The sequence below is a fragment of the Vidua chalybeata genome, chromosome 6, assembly GCF_026979565.1.
Source record: "Vidua chalybeata isolate OUT-0048 chromosome 6, bVidCha1 merged haplotype, whole genome shotgun sequence".
NCBI classification, from domain to species: Eukaryota; Metazoa; Chordata; class Aves; order Passeriformes; family Viduidae; genus Vidua; species Vidua chalybeata.
In genome coordinates, this window is record NC_071535.1 from 46,820,319 (window position 1) to 46,839,075 (window position 18,757).

Sequence of the window (18,757 nt, forward strand, 5' to 3'; positions counted from 1 at the left end):
CTGGCTTTTTCAGTCTCCTAGCAAGCAAAGGGGAAATTGGTGGTGGGGACAGCATGGAGTAGAAGGCACAAGGGACCACAGGTGCTAATCCCAGCTCTGATACTGCTTGATACTGTAACCCTGGACAAGTCACTTGGCTTCACAGTTCTCTATCAGTAAAGAACAGGAGGTTAATGCTTCTCAAAACATGCTTCTCTCATGTGAAATGTAAGGATTGGAAGAGTTGGGGTGTGTCCAGAGCATCCAACATGTGAGAACTAGGTGCTCTTACAGAGTCTTTTGTTCTAACATAACTCCTGTCTGTATCATAACAGCATGTAGTATGCACACTGCCTGCCAGAGACTGGGTCTCTCCTTTCCCTGAACCTCCTTGCAATGGCTATTGCAGAACAGGTTTTCTTACGTTTTTACCATGAGAAGATAGACTGATGTTGTCAATCTTACATAGACAGGATTAAAAACCCCCAAAACTTCATTCACCCAGTAAGTTCCTTTTCATCTCTAAATGTAGTAGGAGGGAAGTTCTGGTTACTGTTCTGGGATTTTCAGAACTTGCTTGCTTGCTTAGAATAAATTGGAAAAGTAGTACTATAATGAAGTGAAACCCTGTCATATCTGGGAAAGATAAAAGGGAAGCGAGACTCATGAAAATGCTTCTTAGTGTTTTTCTCCCCTACAGGCTACGTGTTATTTACCTTCTTCCAGATCCTCCAAGAGCTGGCATTAGCATACTTCCAATCCTGTAGCACTTTGCCAAAGTAAAGGATTTTAGATGCTGATGTGAACACAGAAGATTTGGATTCTTTTCTGTGCCATGGATTCAGGAAAGATGTAGTGTCTGTATGCCTTATTTTCCAACGCAGGGAATGATGTTCTTTCTTTCCTTTGCTTTTTCTGTTTGGCTTTTCAGAGTGTTTATTCTCTTCTTCTGTGGAGTTATAGGCACACTCTCTCACACACAGATGGGTAGATGGAGATATGCAGCACTTAGTGGGGTTTGTGTAGCTGCCCAGTGGTGCTTAGAACCAGTGCAACACTTGGAAATGTTTAAACCCCTCTTGCTGGCCTGTTTGGAAAGAACAAGTGTACTACTACTGTGCCATGTCATGTGCCAGCAGAATGGGGGCTTGTACAGAGATAGGGGCAGGTGCTGAATTATGCCCTTGTTTAACAGAAAATCTCCTAGCTGGGGGCTGTCCTAAAAAAACCCCACAAGGTACTAGAGGGAAAAGAGCTGGCAGATAACAACCTGAGCTCACAAATCCTAGCTGCAGCTTAGCCATGTAGTGTTTGTGGAATGATCCCTGCAGCATTTCTTTCTTGCACTTAACCACGGAGGAATGTGTTTGTCATCCTTCTCACTCATGTCACATTGGGGGCTTTGTCAGATCAGAATACATCGTCTCTTGTGCTTCTCCATGTCCCTTGACTTGTCATAGGCACAAATCTTTTTCAAATGCTCTCCCCTGTTCATTTTCATTATTATATCCAGTGCTTCTAGGTGGCAAGCAAAAAATGAATAACCTTGTAAATGTTCCCTGTCTTTCAATTTGTTTTATTTTTCATACAACGTGTCAGTGCATTTTTGTTGAGTGTTTTTAATAAGATGAAGTTGATGAAAATAAATTGCTTCACAGTTCCTGCTGTGGGTGACAGAAATGCTGGGTCTGTATTTTTTAAAAACTGTTTGCTTGAAGCCAGTGTGGAGGGTGTTCTGTATCTGTAACTGCAATCATTTTTGTAAGATACCTCCCAGAAAAAGAAAGCAGCTAGCAATTTGAATTTTGGGGGCAAGATGCACTGCTGTATCCAGCTTCTTCTGGGCACAGTGAGGCAGCAAGCTGTCAAGAAGAATTTTAGGATTGATTCCATGCCAGAATTGGGTCTGCCATATTGGATAGTTAGCCAGATCTGTCTCTAATATGAGAGGGAGAATGAATTCTACAGCAAACCTTACCAGACTGTTAGCCAATGCTTAGGAACTAAGGATTGGGACTTGACAGTGTGAACACCCCAGTGCCCATGGCTGCTGCATATCAGCTTTCTTCTGTTTTTGAATGACTTGCTCAAGTCATATCATTTATAGACATTGTCATGTCTATAAACAGTGATCTCCAAATTACCAGGGTGTACCCAGCAGACAGTTGGGCAACTACCCATCTCTTTGGAAAGAGGATAACCCACATATTCCAAATGGGATTTTCAAGTTAAGATTTTTCTCTTTTTTAACTGATTTTAATTTTAAAAAGTCAATATTACTATGTTTCTTGTAACTGTTTTGATTTTGATCAAAAAATGCAAAAGTACAATTTTAATTCCCTCAAGTTTATAATTTTATGGTTTTGTCCATTTTTTGTGTCCTTTTAGTACTTATTTAGCTGGCAAGACAATACCAATGTCTGTCTTTCTGTAAAGCTGGGAAGTGCTTTCTCCTTCCAGTAGCTGGGAGCTGACACATGGAAGTTACACAGGACCAGGAGCTCAGGTCCCACTTTTGCAAATTCAAGGCTAATGCCGTTATCATTGAGCAAGCTTTACTTTCCTTACAACTGCTTTTAGTCCTTCTATTGTCCTAGCTTTTTGGAAACATTGAAAACAGGACTAATTAAGACCCCGAATTTATATTAATCTTCCCCACTTTTCATTTCAAATTCAAAAATTTCCTTGGAGATTATGCTGCTTGAGGTACAGAAAAGACAGTATCCTGGATTAATTATTCTTCATTGTCCACTCAAATTTGAGGAGTTGGATTAATTCTGGTAGTAAAAGGGTTGAGGGATCATGCGCATACAGTTCAGTATGGTCTGCTGCACTGTTGGGAGGCAGAGACTGAGAAGTACACTCAAACTTGTTTTTAAAGGATTCCATTGATGATGTTCCTGCCACTTCCCTGGGAAAACCGTCACTCCCACTATTAGGCAACATTTCCAGAGATTTATACAGCTTTCCTTTGCTTGGCTGCCTTTCATTAGCCCTACTTAAAAACCAGCAAGTTGGTCCATCCATGGCAAGTCCTTTCCTTCCAGAAGGTTTCACTCTTCACTCTATGACTGCCAGGAGTGCTGCATGAGGTCAGGAGTTTCCTCTCCTGCTCCTTGGCCCCCTTTGAGCCACATGTATTCAATCAGTGCCACATTTTTCACCTGTGAGTTGCAAGGCCAGGCAGCTGCTCCAGCCAATCACTGTTGTTCAGCACCAAAAGCTAAGCTTTTATATAGGCTGCACATACATGTGATTCTTTTTTTTTTTTTTTTCTTTTTTAATAATGTACATTGTTCACCTCAGTTCTTTCTGGTTTGTTGATATCTGTCTGGTACTGTCTGACTGCAGCTTTGCCACAGCTGTTTTATAAAAGAATTGTCAGCTTGGTTAAAGGACCTGAGGCTTCTTGGTACAGAGTCTTACTCCACTGTAGCTTTGAGACCTGCTGTGGAAGTTTATACCTGATTATTCTCTGCTTCCTGTCCTGGTCTTTGGAGTAATTTTTAGCTTCCTGATTAGGTCTTGCTATGCCATTGGATACTGAATCCAACAATGGCAGGTGTGAAGTTTGCAGAACCACTGTTAAACATATTAATTACTCCTGATTTTAAAATTCCAATTCTCTTCCACTGTTATTTCTGGAAGTGTTCCCCTTGACTACATATAAACACAAGTGTTTGTATATAACTGTGTGAGAGTGAGGGGGTTGGTGTGATCACATACTTAAAAAATCCCGGCTTTGTGTTTTTCTAGGTATTTGGTGCTAGAACATGTGTCAGGTGGGGAGCTCTTCGACTATCTCGTAAAAAAGGGAAGATTGACACCAAAAGAAGCCAGGAAGTTCTTCCGACAAATCATCTCTGCTTTAGACTTCTGCCACAGTCATTCAATATGGTGAGTACAACCATTTCCAAAGGAAGTTCCCTGCTACAATAAAGGGGTCTTACCTTGGTACTTTTAATTTTAAGTAACTGATGTTGTAAAGCTCTAAAAGCAAAGTGCTGGTGTATTTTTTAATTCTTGTCCATGTGTGAGACAGTGTACCAGTCACAGACAGACTTCTCATGGAAAAGATTGTCTGTCATTTTTCAGTGGAGAAGAATTAATTCACAGGGAAGGGTTTAAACAGGAAAACCAAAACTACCGAGGAAAAGAATTTCATTTCCATTATTTTTGTTGTGCTTACTAATAACTAAGAACTACAGACACTGTATCAAAATGAATCCCTGAAGAAACCTGGGACAACTGCAAACACAGTGAAGTCATTTTATGGTTCCCTTCAGTTTTCAGAAACCTGCTGGCTTTTGGCAACCTTTACTGAGGCTCCTCTTGGCATTTGAGTCACTGTTGCCTTTAATTTCCTTTCCAGTAGAAAGAAGAACTTTCTTACTGACTCCATCGTATTATTTAACCATAGAGTGTGGTTTAACCTGTGCTTTCAGGTACCGTTTTATATTGGACCCGTTTCTCTTTCATATTCAGCAAGTTGAGATAATTTAAATTATACTGAAATCAAGTTGTTGCACTCAGTCTGAGCACAAGAGTTTCTGTACGGCTACTGACCCATAACTGCCTGCTTATTTCTCACAAATGCAGCTCTTTGCATTTGGATTGGCTGGGAGAGAACATTTACATTATGTCTGCATGGCTGCTTCTCCAAAGCCACAGCCAACCACAGATCCCCCACTCCAGGAGGCCAAGGGCCACTCAGAGATACTGCAGTAGCTGGATTTGCATAATCACTGTGTGGTTACTTCTCAGTAGCCATAAAGGAATTTTCTGTATCCCCAGTTCTGTGCAGAAAACTCAGAAATCAGATGGCCACAGCAAAAATGGATGTTTAAATATTTAACATGCTCTTCTAGCCCCCTCCCCCTACATCTCTGAGTCATTTCATCAAGAAACAGTGATCTGTAAGAGAACATATTTCTAATAAATGGAAAGGGAAAGAAGAGTCTTTCTTGAAGATATATTAAGAAGAGTATACTCTATAAAAAGAGTATAACCGCATGCTCTTAGCAGAAGAGGCAGTTCAAAGGTGGTGGATCTGGGTGAGGAGGTCCTGAGGACAATGCCCACCTGCCACAGGAAGGGTTACTATAGTCAGAAAAATTCCCAGAGAAGCCAAGAGCAGGTTGCAGGCCCTAACTAGAAGACCTAAGTTTTCTCTGTTGGCAGCGACTTCTGACCAGATTTATTCAGAATTCCATAGTTTTTCCTCCTTGCTATTCAACTACACTGAGTGATCATGACCTCCTTAGAACCAGCATGATCCTTGGCAGGTTGTAGACCTGTTATTTTTTACGTACACTGGGCAGTGTAACCACTGGTGGATTGCATACATACATGTTTCTGTTCCCTACTTGGCTTAATACTTAAGAGATCCAATCCAAAAACACTCGAAAATGTTTAAGTACAGCTGAAGAGAAATGATTTACGCTTTCAAATGAATATTCCAGAGAAATCAGAATCTCCATTGGGATAGAAGTTTCTACTAAAGCATGCATATATGTACATACATGCTAGTCCTTTGGATTTGTTACGGATGCCTCTGGATCTGGGAGACACTATTAAACTAAGTGAGGATCATGGTGAGGCTGTCAGACAGACAGACAAGCACCTCTGCAGGTTTAACACTATGTGATATTTTCTAGGGAGATGCATGTCTATCTTGAGGAATCCATTTTCCTCTGTTAAATGTACTGACTGGATTGTGGGCAGTAGTCTCATTTGACAGTAAATCCCATCTCCTTGCTAACTCCCAACTGATGAGCATCTAGTGCTGGGTAAGTTAGCAGTAAATCCTAAGCTCTGCCTCCAGGTCACTCTGAGATTCATGTGGTCTGTGTTATATTCTGTGCTGTGTTCTGGACAGTTATCAGAAAATCAGAGCATGCATAAATATATATGTGAGTGTAAAACTTAATGTGCTTTCCTAAGCAATGAAACCTGACCTTGTCCTGTCGTGGGGCAGTGAAATGACAAATCATCTCATCAGCCAGGTTATCCAGTTATGACCACATTGAAAAATGAAGGCTTACTGCTTTGGTTAATGAATAAATGTGGGTGCCTCCAGCCTACTGACAGAACAGATTGATTGTCTGGTGTCCCCAGACTCATATAATAGTCCCATCTTCTTCCAGTACATCCCAAAACACTGGGAAATACCTGTGGCTTACTTTAACAGCAACATGTAACCACATTCAGCATTCACTGCTCAAAATGCATTGATACACCTGGACCAAAGATTCAGAAAGGATTCCCTGATCCCCCTCCCATCAGTAAAAAGCTTCTGCTGCTACCGTGTGGAGCAATTGCCTCTGTCTGAGAGGTATTTTCAAACAAGCAGCTGAGAAAAGGAAGCAGAATAGGTGTGGAGCTTGTGTCTGTGTTTTATTTAAAAAATGTTATGTGCTTCCTGTTCTTACTTTATTTACTGGAAGCAGTGGAGGAATATTTGGTGTACTTCACTCTGTGGTGCAGTCACTTAGAGGGTTTTGTGGTGCAGTTCGGCCATCAGGGAACGCTTATGGGTAAGGCACTGTCGTGTCCTCTGAGGACGTAGCACCGTGCCACACCAGGGACCCACGGGCACGAGTGGCACCACTCGTGATGGCAGGGATATCGCGTGGGATCTGTGTTACCTCGCTGCCTTCGCTGAGCTGGCAAGCACTTGGCTCAGTGATGCAGCATTCCTGCTTCTCCTCCCAGCCCTTCCCTGCGCTCCCAGGGCTCCGCACCGTGCTGCAGTACTCGGAGCGGGCGCGCCGAGCACCCGCGCAGGGAATGGCGCAGGGCCTGAGCTTCCCCGGACATCCGTGTGAGGCCATCCCAGCTTAGGAAGTTTTCTTTGGACATAACCGATGGATTTTGCCTAAGCTGCCATTCACCTCGTACTGAGTGTGTCTGCTCTCCTACTTTCTGGGCCTTTAGGGTACCTCTGCTGGGTGCCCGAGCCAATAGCCCCTTTTGAATGCGCTGCCCCCGCAATGCGGGGCAGCTCTCAGCTGCTTTGAGTGCCCGGCTGTGTTCTCTGCGGGAATCCTCGGGTGAGCGGCTCTGGGGCCGGGTGCCAAGCGCTCGGTTTCCTCGGGAAGAGCCGGTTCCCTGTGGCTGTGGGGAATGCTGCAGCGCCGGGCGGGGCGGGCTGGCAGCCGCCTCATTGGCTGGGCGTGACATCACCGGCGCGAGCCGCCATTGGCGCCGCGCGGCCCCTGCCCCGCCGCGCGCCCGCGCCCTGGCCCGGCTCCGCTCCGCCGTCTGAGGCTCGCGAGCTGACAAATGAAAATATGATTACAGAAAATGCCCCGTGGCAAACCTTATTACGGCTTCAGAGATAACAGATAATGCCAATTACTGCGCAGGGCAGTGGTGACATTGAGAGGAAATCCCCTGCGGTAATGAGCAGGGAGATGATTATTTCATTTTATTCTTGTTTTGGTTGCGTTTCATTTTGTGTTTTTGTGGGGTTTTTTTGGTTTCTTTTTTGGTGTGGTTTTTTTTTGAGTTTTTTTTTTTTTTGTTGTTGTTTTGTTTTTTTGTTTGTTTGTTTGGTTTGGTTTGGTTTTTTTTTTCCTGAGCATGTACAAGAGGGGTTAAGGCAGGTTCTTTATGAATATTGATAAATGACAGTTAGGAGGGCCCTTTCTCCTTTCCTCGCCCAGGGCTGTGCTTGTTTGAGTGCAGCCAGGGAAGGCTCTTGCTGGAGAGTGTCTGTGTGTGCCTGCGTGGGCACAGGCATGCGTGACTTGGAGGGCTGAGGCAAGGAATAACAGTGTTGTTGGGCTTTGCCTTGTGCTCTTCCCTCCGTGCGGGGAGGGAGAGGTTCCCCATAAAACAATGCTTCAAGATTTCACAGTGCTAGTGCCAAAATCTCTGGTATATTTCTGGTATATTTCTGCAGGCAGGAGCTGCCGACCACTGTCAGTAAGGGAAGCAGGCTTTTAGGGAGAAATCTGGGGTGTCTCTGAGCAACAGAGAGAGCTGAAGAATGCCAGCTGCCATGTTCTGTCATGTAGTGCCACCCTTCTCATAACTCCTGCTCTGCCCTGCTTCATCTATAAGGAGCGTACTGGGGTGTTCTGAGGGTCTGTCAAATGCTGAAGACTGCAGCAGATGGGCACTTTGAAATCATGACTCAAGGCCTCCAGATGTGAAACTGGTCCAGAAATGGGGGAATTTTATAAGATTGGTTGCTGGTTTGTTGTTTGTTTCTTTGGGGTTTTTTTCTGGTACTTGAGTGTTCAAGTTTTCTTTCAGACTATCAGAAGTAAGAAAGGTGCATTTTCACCCTGTTGAAAGCTCACCATTCATTACCTGAGTCCTGGAGTTTCAGTTCTGTGCTCAAGACTCACTGTAAAACGGCGAGGAATTTTCAGATATCCCTTGTACAGGGAACGGGAGAAAAGCCATCAAATGCAGCAGCTGCAATGCCAAAGGCAAAGTTACCAGCTCAGCTAAAATCAGGGGACATGTATTTTTGTAAGTTTTCTTCTTTATGTAAGCCACTGGAAACTCAAAAACGGCATAGTCTTACTGTAAGCATAACCAGGTAACATTTTCTGGGAAGTGCAGCAGTGGTGATCAGACCTGACAGGCTGTTCTGGCTTTGAAATACATGAATATATGCTTTGAGGAGAGGTTGGCAGGGAGAAACAATATATTTTAGTGGATCAATGGAAATAATTGTTTAAAAGCAAGCAATGTTTTATGCATACAAACCTTTCCCCGGGCCTCCTGATATGTTTATAGATGTTGTCTTTTTCCTAGCTATAATTATATTTACTTGTTCTGCAGAATTCTGTGAAAACTTAATAAATTTGAGCATAGCAACCATGGCTATAAACCAAGAATCTTCTGTAGGTAGATACAAATTACATGTTTGGATCTTATTTGCAGAAGCAAGAGAAAATAAAATAAAAGGCTTTTTTTTTTTGCTCATGAAGTTTAAAATAATGTTTCTCATGCTATTAATTGTTACTGATAAGTTATTTGCATCACATCAGGCACTTTAAGAGGCATACTGCAGAACAGTTGTTCTGTGGCCTGGCCCTTCTGGGAGTTTGAGGTCAGTAAGAAAAGTATTTGCAAAGTAGCCAACAATTTGATTAGTACAAATGACCTGCAACTACTCCAATTAAGAGGTTTCTTGGGTTAGAAATCTGTGACCGACAATGAATTGTCATAGAAACTGATATGAACGTTTCAGCTCAAACATCACTTTAAAATAATGGCTTAGTTTGTCATCTCATGTCAGGCAACAGCCCCTTTGAATCCAAGATCTAGAGTCTGTCCCTACGCCAGAATTCTTCTGGCAGCCCTGGGTGACAGGCAGAGCATGTTTCTTCTGCAATTGCTGTAGTACAGGTACAGGGATATTCTCAGAGCAGGAGGATGGACTGGAAAAGCACTGGAGCAAATTAAAGGAACTATCTGAACAGCATCTCTAGCTGTGACTAGAAAGCAAGCATGGCCAGTGTGGAAGTGGGAAGCTCGAACATGTTAATGCATATCTGTGCCTTTCATTTTCCATGCACCATCTCCAAGAATGGTGCCCATTTCCATGGAACAATTTTTTCAGAGTTGTCTCTGCATCCATCTTACGCTGCAAGGAAATTGTAAAGCCTTTGTTGTAACTTGTGAAAGTGGGATGTTGCAGTGAGTCTGACAGCATGTGCTTCCCCTGCCATGGCTTGCTCTGTGGCTCCCTTTCACTCACATGCTCTCCCTTCAAAAGCGCACTGGATGCTGGCTCCAGAGGCTGACTTCTTGTGCTGTTGTCTTGCTTGTGGAGCTCTGGGATTCCGTGGCCGCTATGGATCAGGGGTTACACTGACTTCTGCAGTCCTGCATTTCTCCTTCTCATTCCTTCTCAGCTTATGCAGTGCTCAATTGGAGGCTTTGCTGTGTTTGTCAGAAAAGAAGCTGCTTTCTTCTCTTCTGGTTTTCTAGCCATGTGATAAAGGCCCAACAGCTTTAGAGCCTTTAGAACAAGGAAAGGGTAATGAGTCTTCTGTTTACCTGCAGAGAGAGGAGTTGATGCAGTCATGTAAGACATGGAGAGCCAGAGAGATCAACTGGAATGGAACCAGATTAAATGCATTTACTCTGCACTGTTCCATTAATGCCAAGTAATTACCACATACAGTGGGATTTTTGTTTTGTTTTGTTTCATTTTGGCACAAGAGAATTCTTTTCAAATGTGAGTGCATTAGACAGTCCGGTCTTCTGGGCTCTTAGGTAAATTATAACAAGCCTTCCCTATCCCATGTGTTTCTCTCCCTTCCCCCTGGCATTTGAAAAGCTGGCAATACAAAGATGGGAAATGCAAATGCAGAGAGGAAGTCTCTTTCTCAGTGGCAGCGATGCTGGTTCTGCTGCTCTGATGCAAACTCCTGGCCTGACTCCTATTCCCAGGATCCTGCCTCAGCAAATTCAAAGTGGCCCAAAGATGGCTATCAAAGGAATGCTCCAGCTAAAGGAAAATTTTCACTGGGGCATATAATTCACTTGGGGGTGAATGTGCAAGTACTGCCTGATCTCACTGGCACCCTGATCTCTGAAAGCAGTGCTGGCAAAATACAAAATTTGTGCTCAGGCTGCTGTGAAATTCCTAGGCTAACCATCCATACTGGGCACTAGAGACTGTCTTGAAAAAGAGATGGAGAAGGGTCAGAGCAAAATGGCTGTATCAAAACCATTCTTGTATTTTGGGAGCCAGGCAGCCATAAATGTAACAATTCTCCTCTCTGCTCAGTGAAGTGATAATTTCTATAGTGAAGAGGTGATAAGTTTTCTTGGTTTTATTTTCATGAGTATCTGGAGGAAAAGAAAAGAAACCTGTTAAGGTCTGTTGCTACTCCAGTTTTACTTTCATGTCGGACAATACCTTTTCCATTTCCCACACTTTCACACATACTATCCCTGTCCCACAAATGCCCAGATTCCCAACTTAAGGCTTTCAAAGTGCTTACTGGGAGCTGGGTCAGCACGTCTGCCTAAAGACCTCCATCAGACTGATCATTCATGGAAAAACATTGTGCAGCACAATGAGGTGAAGCTTACTCCATGTTTGGAATGTGGATGGATTTTTCCTCTCTTTCTTGCAGTGACTCTCAAAAAAACCCATAATATACATGGCAACTTACAGGAACCTCATTTCCCCACTTGATTCTCCCTAAAAAACCCAGGCCTAAAGCTGTGTTGTGGATCCCAGCTGATGGGAAGACAGGATGACACAGGAAATAGGAGACTCCACAATTGAATATTGTGCCGATTTTCAAAGGTGTTGTCCCTTCCCTTTCACTGCCTCTTAGTGGTCAGGAAGTGGGGCTCATTCAAGATTTCACACACGTTGTGCTCCACCTGGCACACAGATCTGCCAAGGCTGGAAGTTTTCAGCCATGAAAAGGGAACTTTTTTTCATTTCCTTTAGCTGCACCATGTTCCTGAAATAAGATATTTTGTTGTGAGTGTACATCTAGGCTTGTGGACATCCTGTGCTTAGGTCGTGCTCTACTTTGGTTGTTCCTGCTCTCTAAATGAGCCACACAATTTGAGGATAAGCAAAGGATTCAATTTTTAGGCACAAAAGTCATGTGTCAGTAGTATTTTATAGACTGTATATATGAATCGTACCATATCATGCAGTGCACAAGCAGTGGAACAGGCACAGGCAGCAGCCCCCTCAACTTCTATACTATGTATGTGTTCAACAGTCAGCCAGGAGCAGTTGCCAAGACTGAAAGACGACTATAGCTGCTGAAAACTCTGCACAGCAGGACACGCACTCAGCTTGATCTGTGGGGAGGTTTCTTGTTTCATAGCATCAAACAAGCAGCACTCATTCTACAGGGGCTGTTACCTGTCCCCAAGCACTCAGACAGGGGAACTGCAGCACACCTCCCCAGCTGGATAAGTTCTTCACGTTAATGAAAGCAGTTTTAAGATGAGAACTGTCCGGAATGTCTGCTGGAGGAAGGATGAAATCACACACTACTGTCTCATTAGCATCCGGCTTTCCTCACTTGCCTTAGAACCATGGGCTCTTCACTTCATTTCACTGCTGGAGCTGGAGTATGTTAAACTTTGGCAGGTGTTGATGATCTTGCCTTTGTCTGGGACTGCTGTCCTTGATGATGACATTCAGGGTTCTTTTCCTGGCCATTAACTGGTCATTCACTGCCTTTGGAACCTTTCCCTGTCACTCATCTCCTGCATTTTTTGTCAACTAATTATTACTATCTTGATGGTTATTATAGACCTAATAAGTCTTCTGTGTCTGTTATCTCAAACCGTGAATTTGTATGAGAAATACAGATTGGATAAAGCACCTTTTGCATTTTCAGATGAAAATGTGCCACAAATCTGAATCACAATTATTATTCACAGGTTTGTTTTCTCATTGTTAACAAGGCCATTGTGCAGGGTTCATCATATTTATGCAAGACTGGAGACTAAATTTTAAAAAGCAGGAGAGAACAAATAATAGGTCTCAGTGGGGTGAATGACCAGTAACTGCTTTGAACGTGTGCTATTTTGTTGAGAGTTTCCTTTGGAAATAATTGTTACAGTCCCCAGGTATCCTATTACCGTGTGCTCTAGTTTTACATAGAATTTACCTGCATTATTTACAAGTTGTCTCTAACCGATCATTCCTCTTCTCTTCAGATCAGAGGATCTCATTTCCAAGACCTTGTCATGCTGCTCATGTTGCTCTGAGAGGAAAGAGACCGTCCACCTTCACATTTTTGTGGGGGTAGAATTACACTTACATGCCTGAGGAGTGTTAGAGGAATGTTTTAAAAAGTGAAGAGGAAATGGCACAAAGATAAGCCTGCCTTCCATGATTGGTGTCACTTGACTATTCTGACACGTGGTTGCTGAGTTCAGTTTATGGTCAGAGGAACTGCGTTTAGTTTTAAGTTTTTGCAAGTGGGTTTGCCTGACACTCAGTTGTTGTTAGATGTCCATTTCCCACAAATTTATGTTCTGCCTATCCAGAGAAGCTGGCAGTCCCTCCTGTTTGAGTGCTGCTATTTAGACCTTGTATTATCAGAGTAATTTTGCCTACTCATAAGCAAAACCAAGAAAAGAGTGCTTCTCTTATCTCTGTGACTTTCCAAGAGCTGCAAATAAAAAGGGGAAAAAAAGGCACATTCATGACAAATTCTCTGCAAGATTTTTGTATGTAAAATCAAGTGAATGTTATAGTAGTACAGAATCTCCTGAGTACTTAGATGCAGACATGGGTGCACAGTGATTTTGGCTGTGAGCAGTGGAAATTAATAAATTTGTCATTATGTGATGTGGAGCAGGAGCTGCCATCATGAAGGTCGTGGCTGCCTGGCTCTTGCCATGTTGATAGATAATAAGAGAATCAAACTTTGATGGAAAGGAGGGAATCCTCTCTCTCCTTCCCACTGCTGACACCCTCAGTTAAAACACTGCTGAGTTGAAGGGATTTCTGCGTCAGAGCTAATTACCCAAAATTATTTCAAAGTCTTATGCCTGTGTAAACAACTCCTAATAGGAGCTTTTTTGCAGTAGCATTATATCATGAAGGTTTTTACTCTTTATATCACTCATTTTGTTTCTTGTTGTTGACAGAATATATTGGTGGTGTTGCTTCCTACCTTAAGGAGCTGTCATATGATAGAGTATACCAGCCCTAAATCCAGGCTGAAATTCTCCTCCTTCTATTTCCCTCAGTTTCTCCCTCATGTTGTGTTGGTTTCACTGGAAGTTGAAGATGTCCCTTTCCTGTCAGGACACTGCAGGCCTTGCATTCATCAGGAGAGGGCATCTGGGATATGGTCTAGAATACTGCAAGGATTGGATCTTGGATATGTGTATTCTCCTGCCTGGGACAGGAAAACAAATTAAATTAATTAAAGTAAAACAGGTTGGATGCTATTCTGAATACAAAACAAGTCATGGAGTGGGAAAGCTGTTATGGATAATTTAATTTACATTTTGGCCCTTTCTTTACAGCCACAGGGACTTAAAACCAGAAAACCTACTGCTGGATGAAAAGAACAACATCCGGATAGCAGACTTTGGGATGGCATCGCTGCAGGTTGGAGACAGCTTGTTAGAAACCAGCTGTGGGTGAGTATCTCAAAGCATATTACAAAAATAAGGGACAGATTCCAGACATAGAAGTTGTCTATAGAAAGGGTTTCAGTAAAGACCCGCAGTCTGCACCAGTGCAGGTGTTTCCCAGCAAGACAATAAATTTATATGATGCACGTCGTGTAGAAGAAAGCTGAAAGAAGGGGGATTTAGTGCTTTATAGTGAAAAGCAGGCCACTGCAGGTGTCACATACAGATATAAAAAACAATGCTTTCAGGTTTGGATTCATCTGCATATGCTGGTGTGTTTGCCTTTACTGGCCATATGATTTTTGGGAACTGAAAGCAGTGGTTGACTGTTTTAAGAAGAGGCTTTGAAAAAATATTAAGGGGGAGAAAAATGTTCTTAAATGGAATTTGCATGTCCTGTGTAGGCTGTCTGCTTGCATGCAGCTGTTCGTATTCATGCTCAACACTGCCTCTGTCAGCTCCCATGCAGAGTGACAGGGAGGAAGCAGGGTCCTTTGCAATGACTGTCAAGGCATGAATGTGGGTACAAAAAAGCCTGCCTGGAGGAATATTGCAGGGGCAGTCTAAAGACATTTCCATGCAAATTCAGTTGCCTTCAGGCACCACTGGACCATGCTCTCTGATTCCCAGTGCCAAGGTGACTGTGCAGCTGTGGCACTGAGCTGTAGCAAGGGCAGCTGCTGCATTGAGCTGCTGCAGCCTGGCACCACTTCACCAGCTTTTAGCTGTGTTAATTTGTTTTAACAGCAAGCACAGAAAACAGATAGTACCAGCAGATTTCCACTTCCTCCCATGCAGACTGACTTTTCTTGGCCATTGGTAGTGTGATTCTGATTACTTCAGCCCAGGCCCATCCTCAACTCATTACAGTTCATGGTTTTTTTTTTGGTGTCTTCTCTGGACCAAGGCAGTTCAGGGTAGACATGGAGGCATTGTGGTTCTCTCTAAAGCCCAGCCACCGCCTCTCAGTCCTAGCCTTTGCTTTCCAAGCCATAAATAATGAATATCAAAAGTATTTGACGTTCATGATATGATAGTATGCTGGTTGGTGAGTAAACTGAGACCCACCGGTTCTCTCCTATCTGTGTCAAGTCAAGATCTGAGATCTTAGCAGAACAGATGAAAAGCAAGGAGCTGTGATGCCAAGGTCATCTATAAGACCCTGCACTTGGGTAGGGAGACACTCAGTATCATCAGTGCAGGCTGAGGGATTAAAGGATTCAGAGCAGTGCTGCTGAGAAGGGCTTGGGGGTACTGGTGGATGAAAGGCTAGATGTGACCCAGCAATGTGCACTTTCAGCCCAGAAAGCCAAACATGTCCTGGGCTGCATCCAAAGCAATGTGGACAGCAGGGAGAGGGAGGGGATGCTGCCCTTCTGCTCTGCTCTGGTGAGATCTGTACTGCATCCAGCTTTGGGGGATCCATAGCATAAGAAGGATATGAACCTGTTAGACTGGGCCCAGAGGAGGACATGAAGGTGGTTGGAAGGCTGTAACATCTTCCCCGTGAGGACAGACTAATAGGGTTGGGGTTATTCAGTCTGGAGAGAAAAGGCTCCATGAGACCTTATTGCAAATTTTCAGTACTGAAAGGGGGACTATAAAAAAGATGAGGACAGACTTTATAGCAGGACCTGTTGTGATAGGACAAGGGATAATTGTTTTAAGCTAAAAAAAAAGGGGTCAATGTGGATTAGATACAAGAAAGAAGTTTTTTACATTGAGGGTGGTAAAACACTGAACAGGTTTCCCAGACAGATGGTAGATTCCCCATCCCTGGAAACATTCAAGGTCTGGTTGGATGGGGCTCTGAGAAACTTGATCTACTTGAATATATCCCTGCTCATTGCAGGGGCATTGGATTAGTTGAGTTTTAAAGATCGCTTCCAGTCCAAACCATTCTGTGATTCTGCACATCTGCTGCTTGCAGCTTCTTTCAAACTTCCCCTCTAGATCAGGAAATGCAGTCCTCCCTGCAGTTGCCGCAAAGCCTCTACACTCTCTAGAGAAAATTGTTCCCCTTCCTTCTGTGAGAAAAAAAAAGAGGAAGTATAAAAACCAACCCAACCTCAGTTGCCTTGCAGGATTTTTCATACTCCTCGCGAACCTCTCTGTAGGGTTCCTGTTCTTGTTAGCACTGAGCTCTGTTATCCGTATCTGGAGTCTCAAAGGGAGACTTCCTTCCCATAAGCTGTGCTGGAATTCAAACCTGCATGCTTGAAGCACATCCAGCCCCCACATCGTGGCCTTAAAATGCACTAATAAAGAAATCAATGGAATGGAAGAGATGTGCCTGTAATAAACAGAACACAGCAGCAACGCTATGACCTCCTGCCTTGCAGATGCATTTTAAGTGTGTTGCCAATCACTAGACATCCATGTGAACTATTACACCACTTCATTAATTCTCCTGGCATGCAGCCCAGCATGGCTGATACTGGTGCCCTATGATCTCTTTGGTTTGGGGGGTGAAGGAAGGAAGAAATATATAATATGCCACACTGTTCACAGGGAAAGGTAATCCAGTTATGACTCCCTTTCCCTTGCAGCACACACAGTAACCAACCTCCAAGCTTTTCAAGGCAGCAGTTTTACCTACCCATGTAGTTGGTACTTACAGCCAGCATGAAAAGGAACAAAGCAGAGTGAATCATGGCTGAGATATTGAGCTTTAATGAGATGCTCCTCCATGTACCCATATGTTAATTTCAAGAATGGCTTTATCCATACTGTGAACACTGATAATGAGATGAAACTCTTAATATTTCCATTGACAGTCATGCAGGGAGTCTCCAGGTATTTCTGTCAGTCACAGTGGGAGGCTCAGATGGGGTTGAGCTGTGTGATACAGCTAACTTTGTCAGTTCAGCGAAGCGGGAAGACTGCAGTCAAAAATTCTTTGCTATGACAAATGAACTGCTAAGTTTAGTCCAAAGTTTGGGTATCTTCAGGTCACCGCAGTCTTGACTGGCATCACGAAGAGTAGCCTCATGTAACCTGAGCTATGATGTAATTACATATCTCAGAGTCACTGTTTTCTGGGAGATACTCCTTGTATCCATGGTTTTCTATAGCACTGACAGACTACCTGTAGGACACAATGAAAGTTCTGTCCAGATGTGTTTGTGTAGGAGGATGCAAGGATGGACTTGCTGTTTCACTGACATAATTTGTCATTGACAATTGTCAGTGACATGTTCGGCCTTGATTGTAATGAATCCCCATTATGGAAATATGTATTGTGTGAATCCTGCATATTCCTCTGCACAGTGCAGAGGAATATGCTGTAGGTTTTTTTAGTGTTTTTAGACCCTTAAGGGGAAGAAGCTGTGTGTAGGCTCTGCAGGACTAATTCTGCTTATGGCAGAAATTGCACAGCAAGGCAGTCTTACGGAGAGATGGCCCTTGAAATGCCAGAATAACACAGTGAGTATCTTCATTCCTTCAGAAGCACGGAGCAGCTAACAGCAGACAAGGAAGGAAGAGAAAGATGTGATAGGCTTCTGCTTCTATTATTTTAGATCTCTTCAGCTCTTCTTCCTCTTTACCCATCCAGGCAGTGGCATGCAGAGACACTCCCCATCTCTTTCTTAGTGATTCTTCCTGGCTTACTGCCTTGCAGTGTTTCAGAATAGGAGAGGTTGTCCAATCCATTCTGGGTTGTCACTAGGCAAGAAGTGTGAGTGCCTTTTGGTTAAACCTCAGGTCTGATACCCTGGTTATCTGAGCTTGATTTCTCTCTCTGCTGAAGGCATTCACTGTGGTCTAGGATGAGATGCATTGCCCTTCTCTGCTTCAGTTCTCCATCTTAGCAAGTCATTGGTGTATCCGCAGACCTGTGGTGAGAAGGTAATTCAGAGGGCAGATACACCTCAGTGTCCAAGCACCCTTTCTGCTTTTAATTGCGTGACATGATGCTGCACATATTCTTTCCCCATATAATAAACATGTACATATATCTAAAACATATGCAGTCATTGTTAGGGTTGCAAATTTAAGCTCTTCAATTTGGAAATGCCAGAATTAGTACTTTTTACCCCATCTCATCAAGAGCTTCCATTTCCAGCATTCCATTGCTATCTCCTTCCTGATTTGTACCACAGTTTACCTGACTTGTCCCATTCATTTCTGCTCCATATTTGACCCCAAATCCCAGATTGTTTTCTCTTTTTTACTAGGTTCCAGTTCTAGTTGTGCGAGTCAGTTGCTGTCAGTCTAGATCTACTTCATTAGTTTTGCAGTCAGTTTGTTTTTAAGTTTGGCACCATGTGGTAACCCCACCCACAGCAGCTCAGAGTTTCAGATAAAAAAGATTACTCTGTGAAGTGTTGCCACTGCAGGTAGGATTTTGATCCTAATGTTCATAGAGAGTTTCTGCTAGTAAGTGCAAATTGCAGTTTTCTAGTGAAATGCAATATTTCTACAGTATAATTTCTAGAGAATGCAAATAAATACTCAGGTTTACCCTTTGCAGTGGAGGATACTAGATTTTTTTCTCTTTTTTTTTATCTGAAAGAGCATTTATTAAAATTAGACTTAGTGGAAATGCTTCTGCCCATACACAGCATGCATGCATATAAATACATGAAACCAGTCTGAGACAGACAAAAAACAAGGAAAATTGTTCTTAAATTGATAGTAAGTTACAAGGAACTTAAAATGAGGATTATAA

At 43.1% G+C, this 18,757-nt stretch overlaps 1 protein-coding gene across 12 annotated transcripts in view; it reads left to right on the top strand.

The window, feature by feature from the left end:
* The window catches only part of BRSK2 (BR serine/threonine kinase 2), a 303,532-nt gene that overhangs the window by 205,019 nt on the left and 79,756 nt on the right, over window positions 1-18,757 (top strand). For all 12 annotated transcript variants that reach the window (XM_053946173.1, XM_053946174.1, XM_053946176.1 and 9 more), the window contains exons 4-5: window positions 3,736-3,876; window positions 13,975-14,091. In XM_053946173.1, the coding sequence (XP_053802148.1) occupies window positions 3,736-3,876; window positions 13,975-14,091 (258 nt within the window). The remainder of the gene's footprint in view (window positions 1-3,735; window positions 3,877-13,974; window positions 14,092-18,757) is intronic.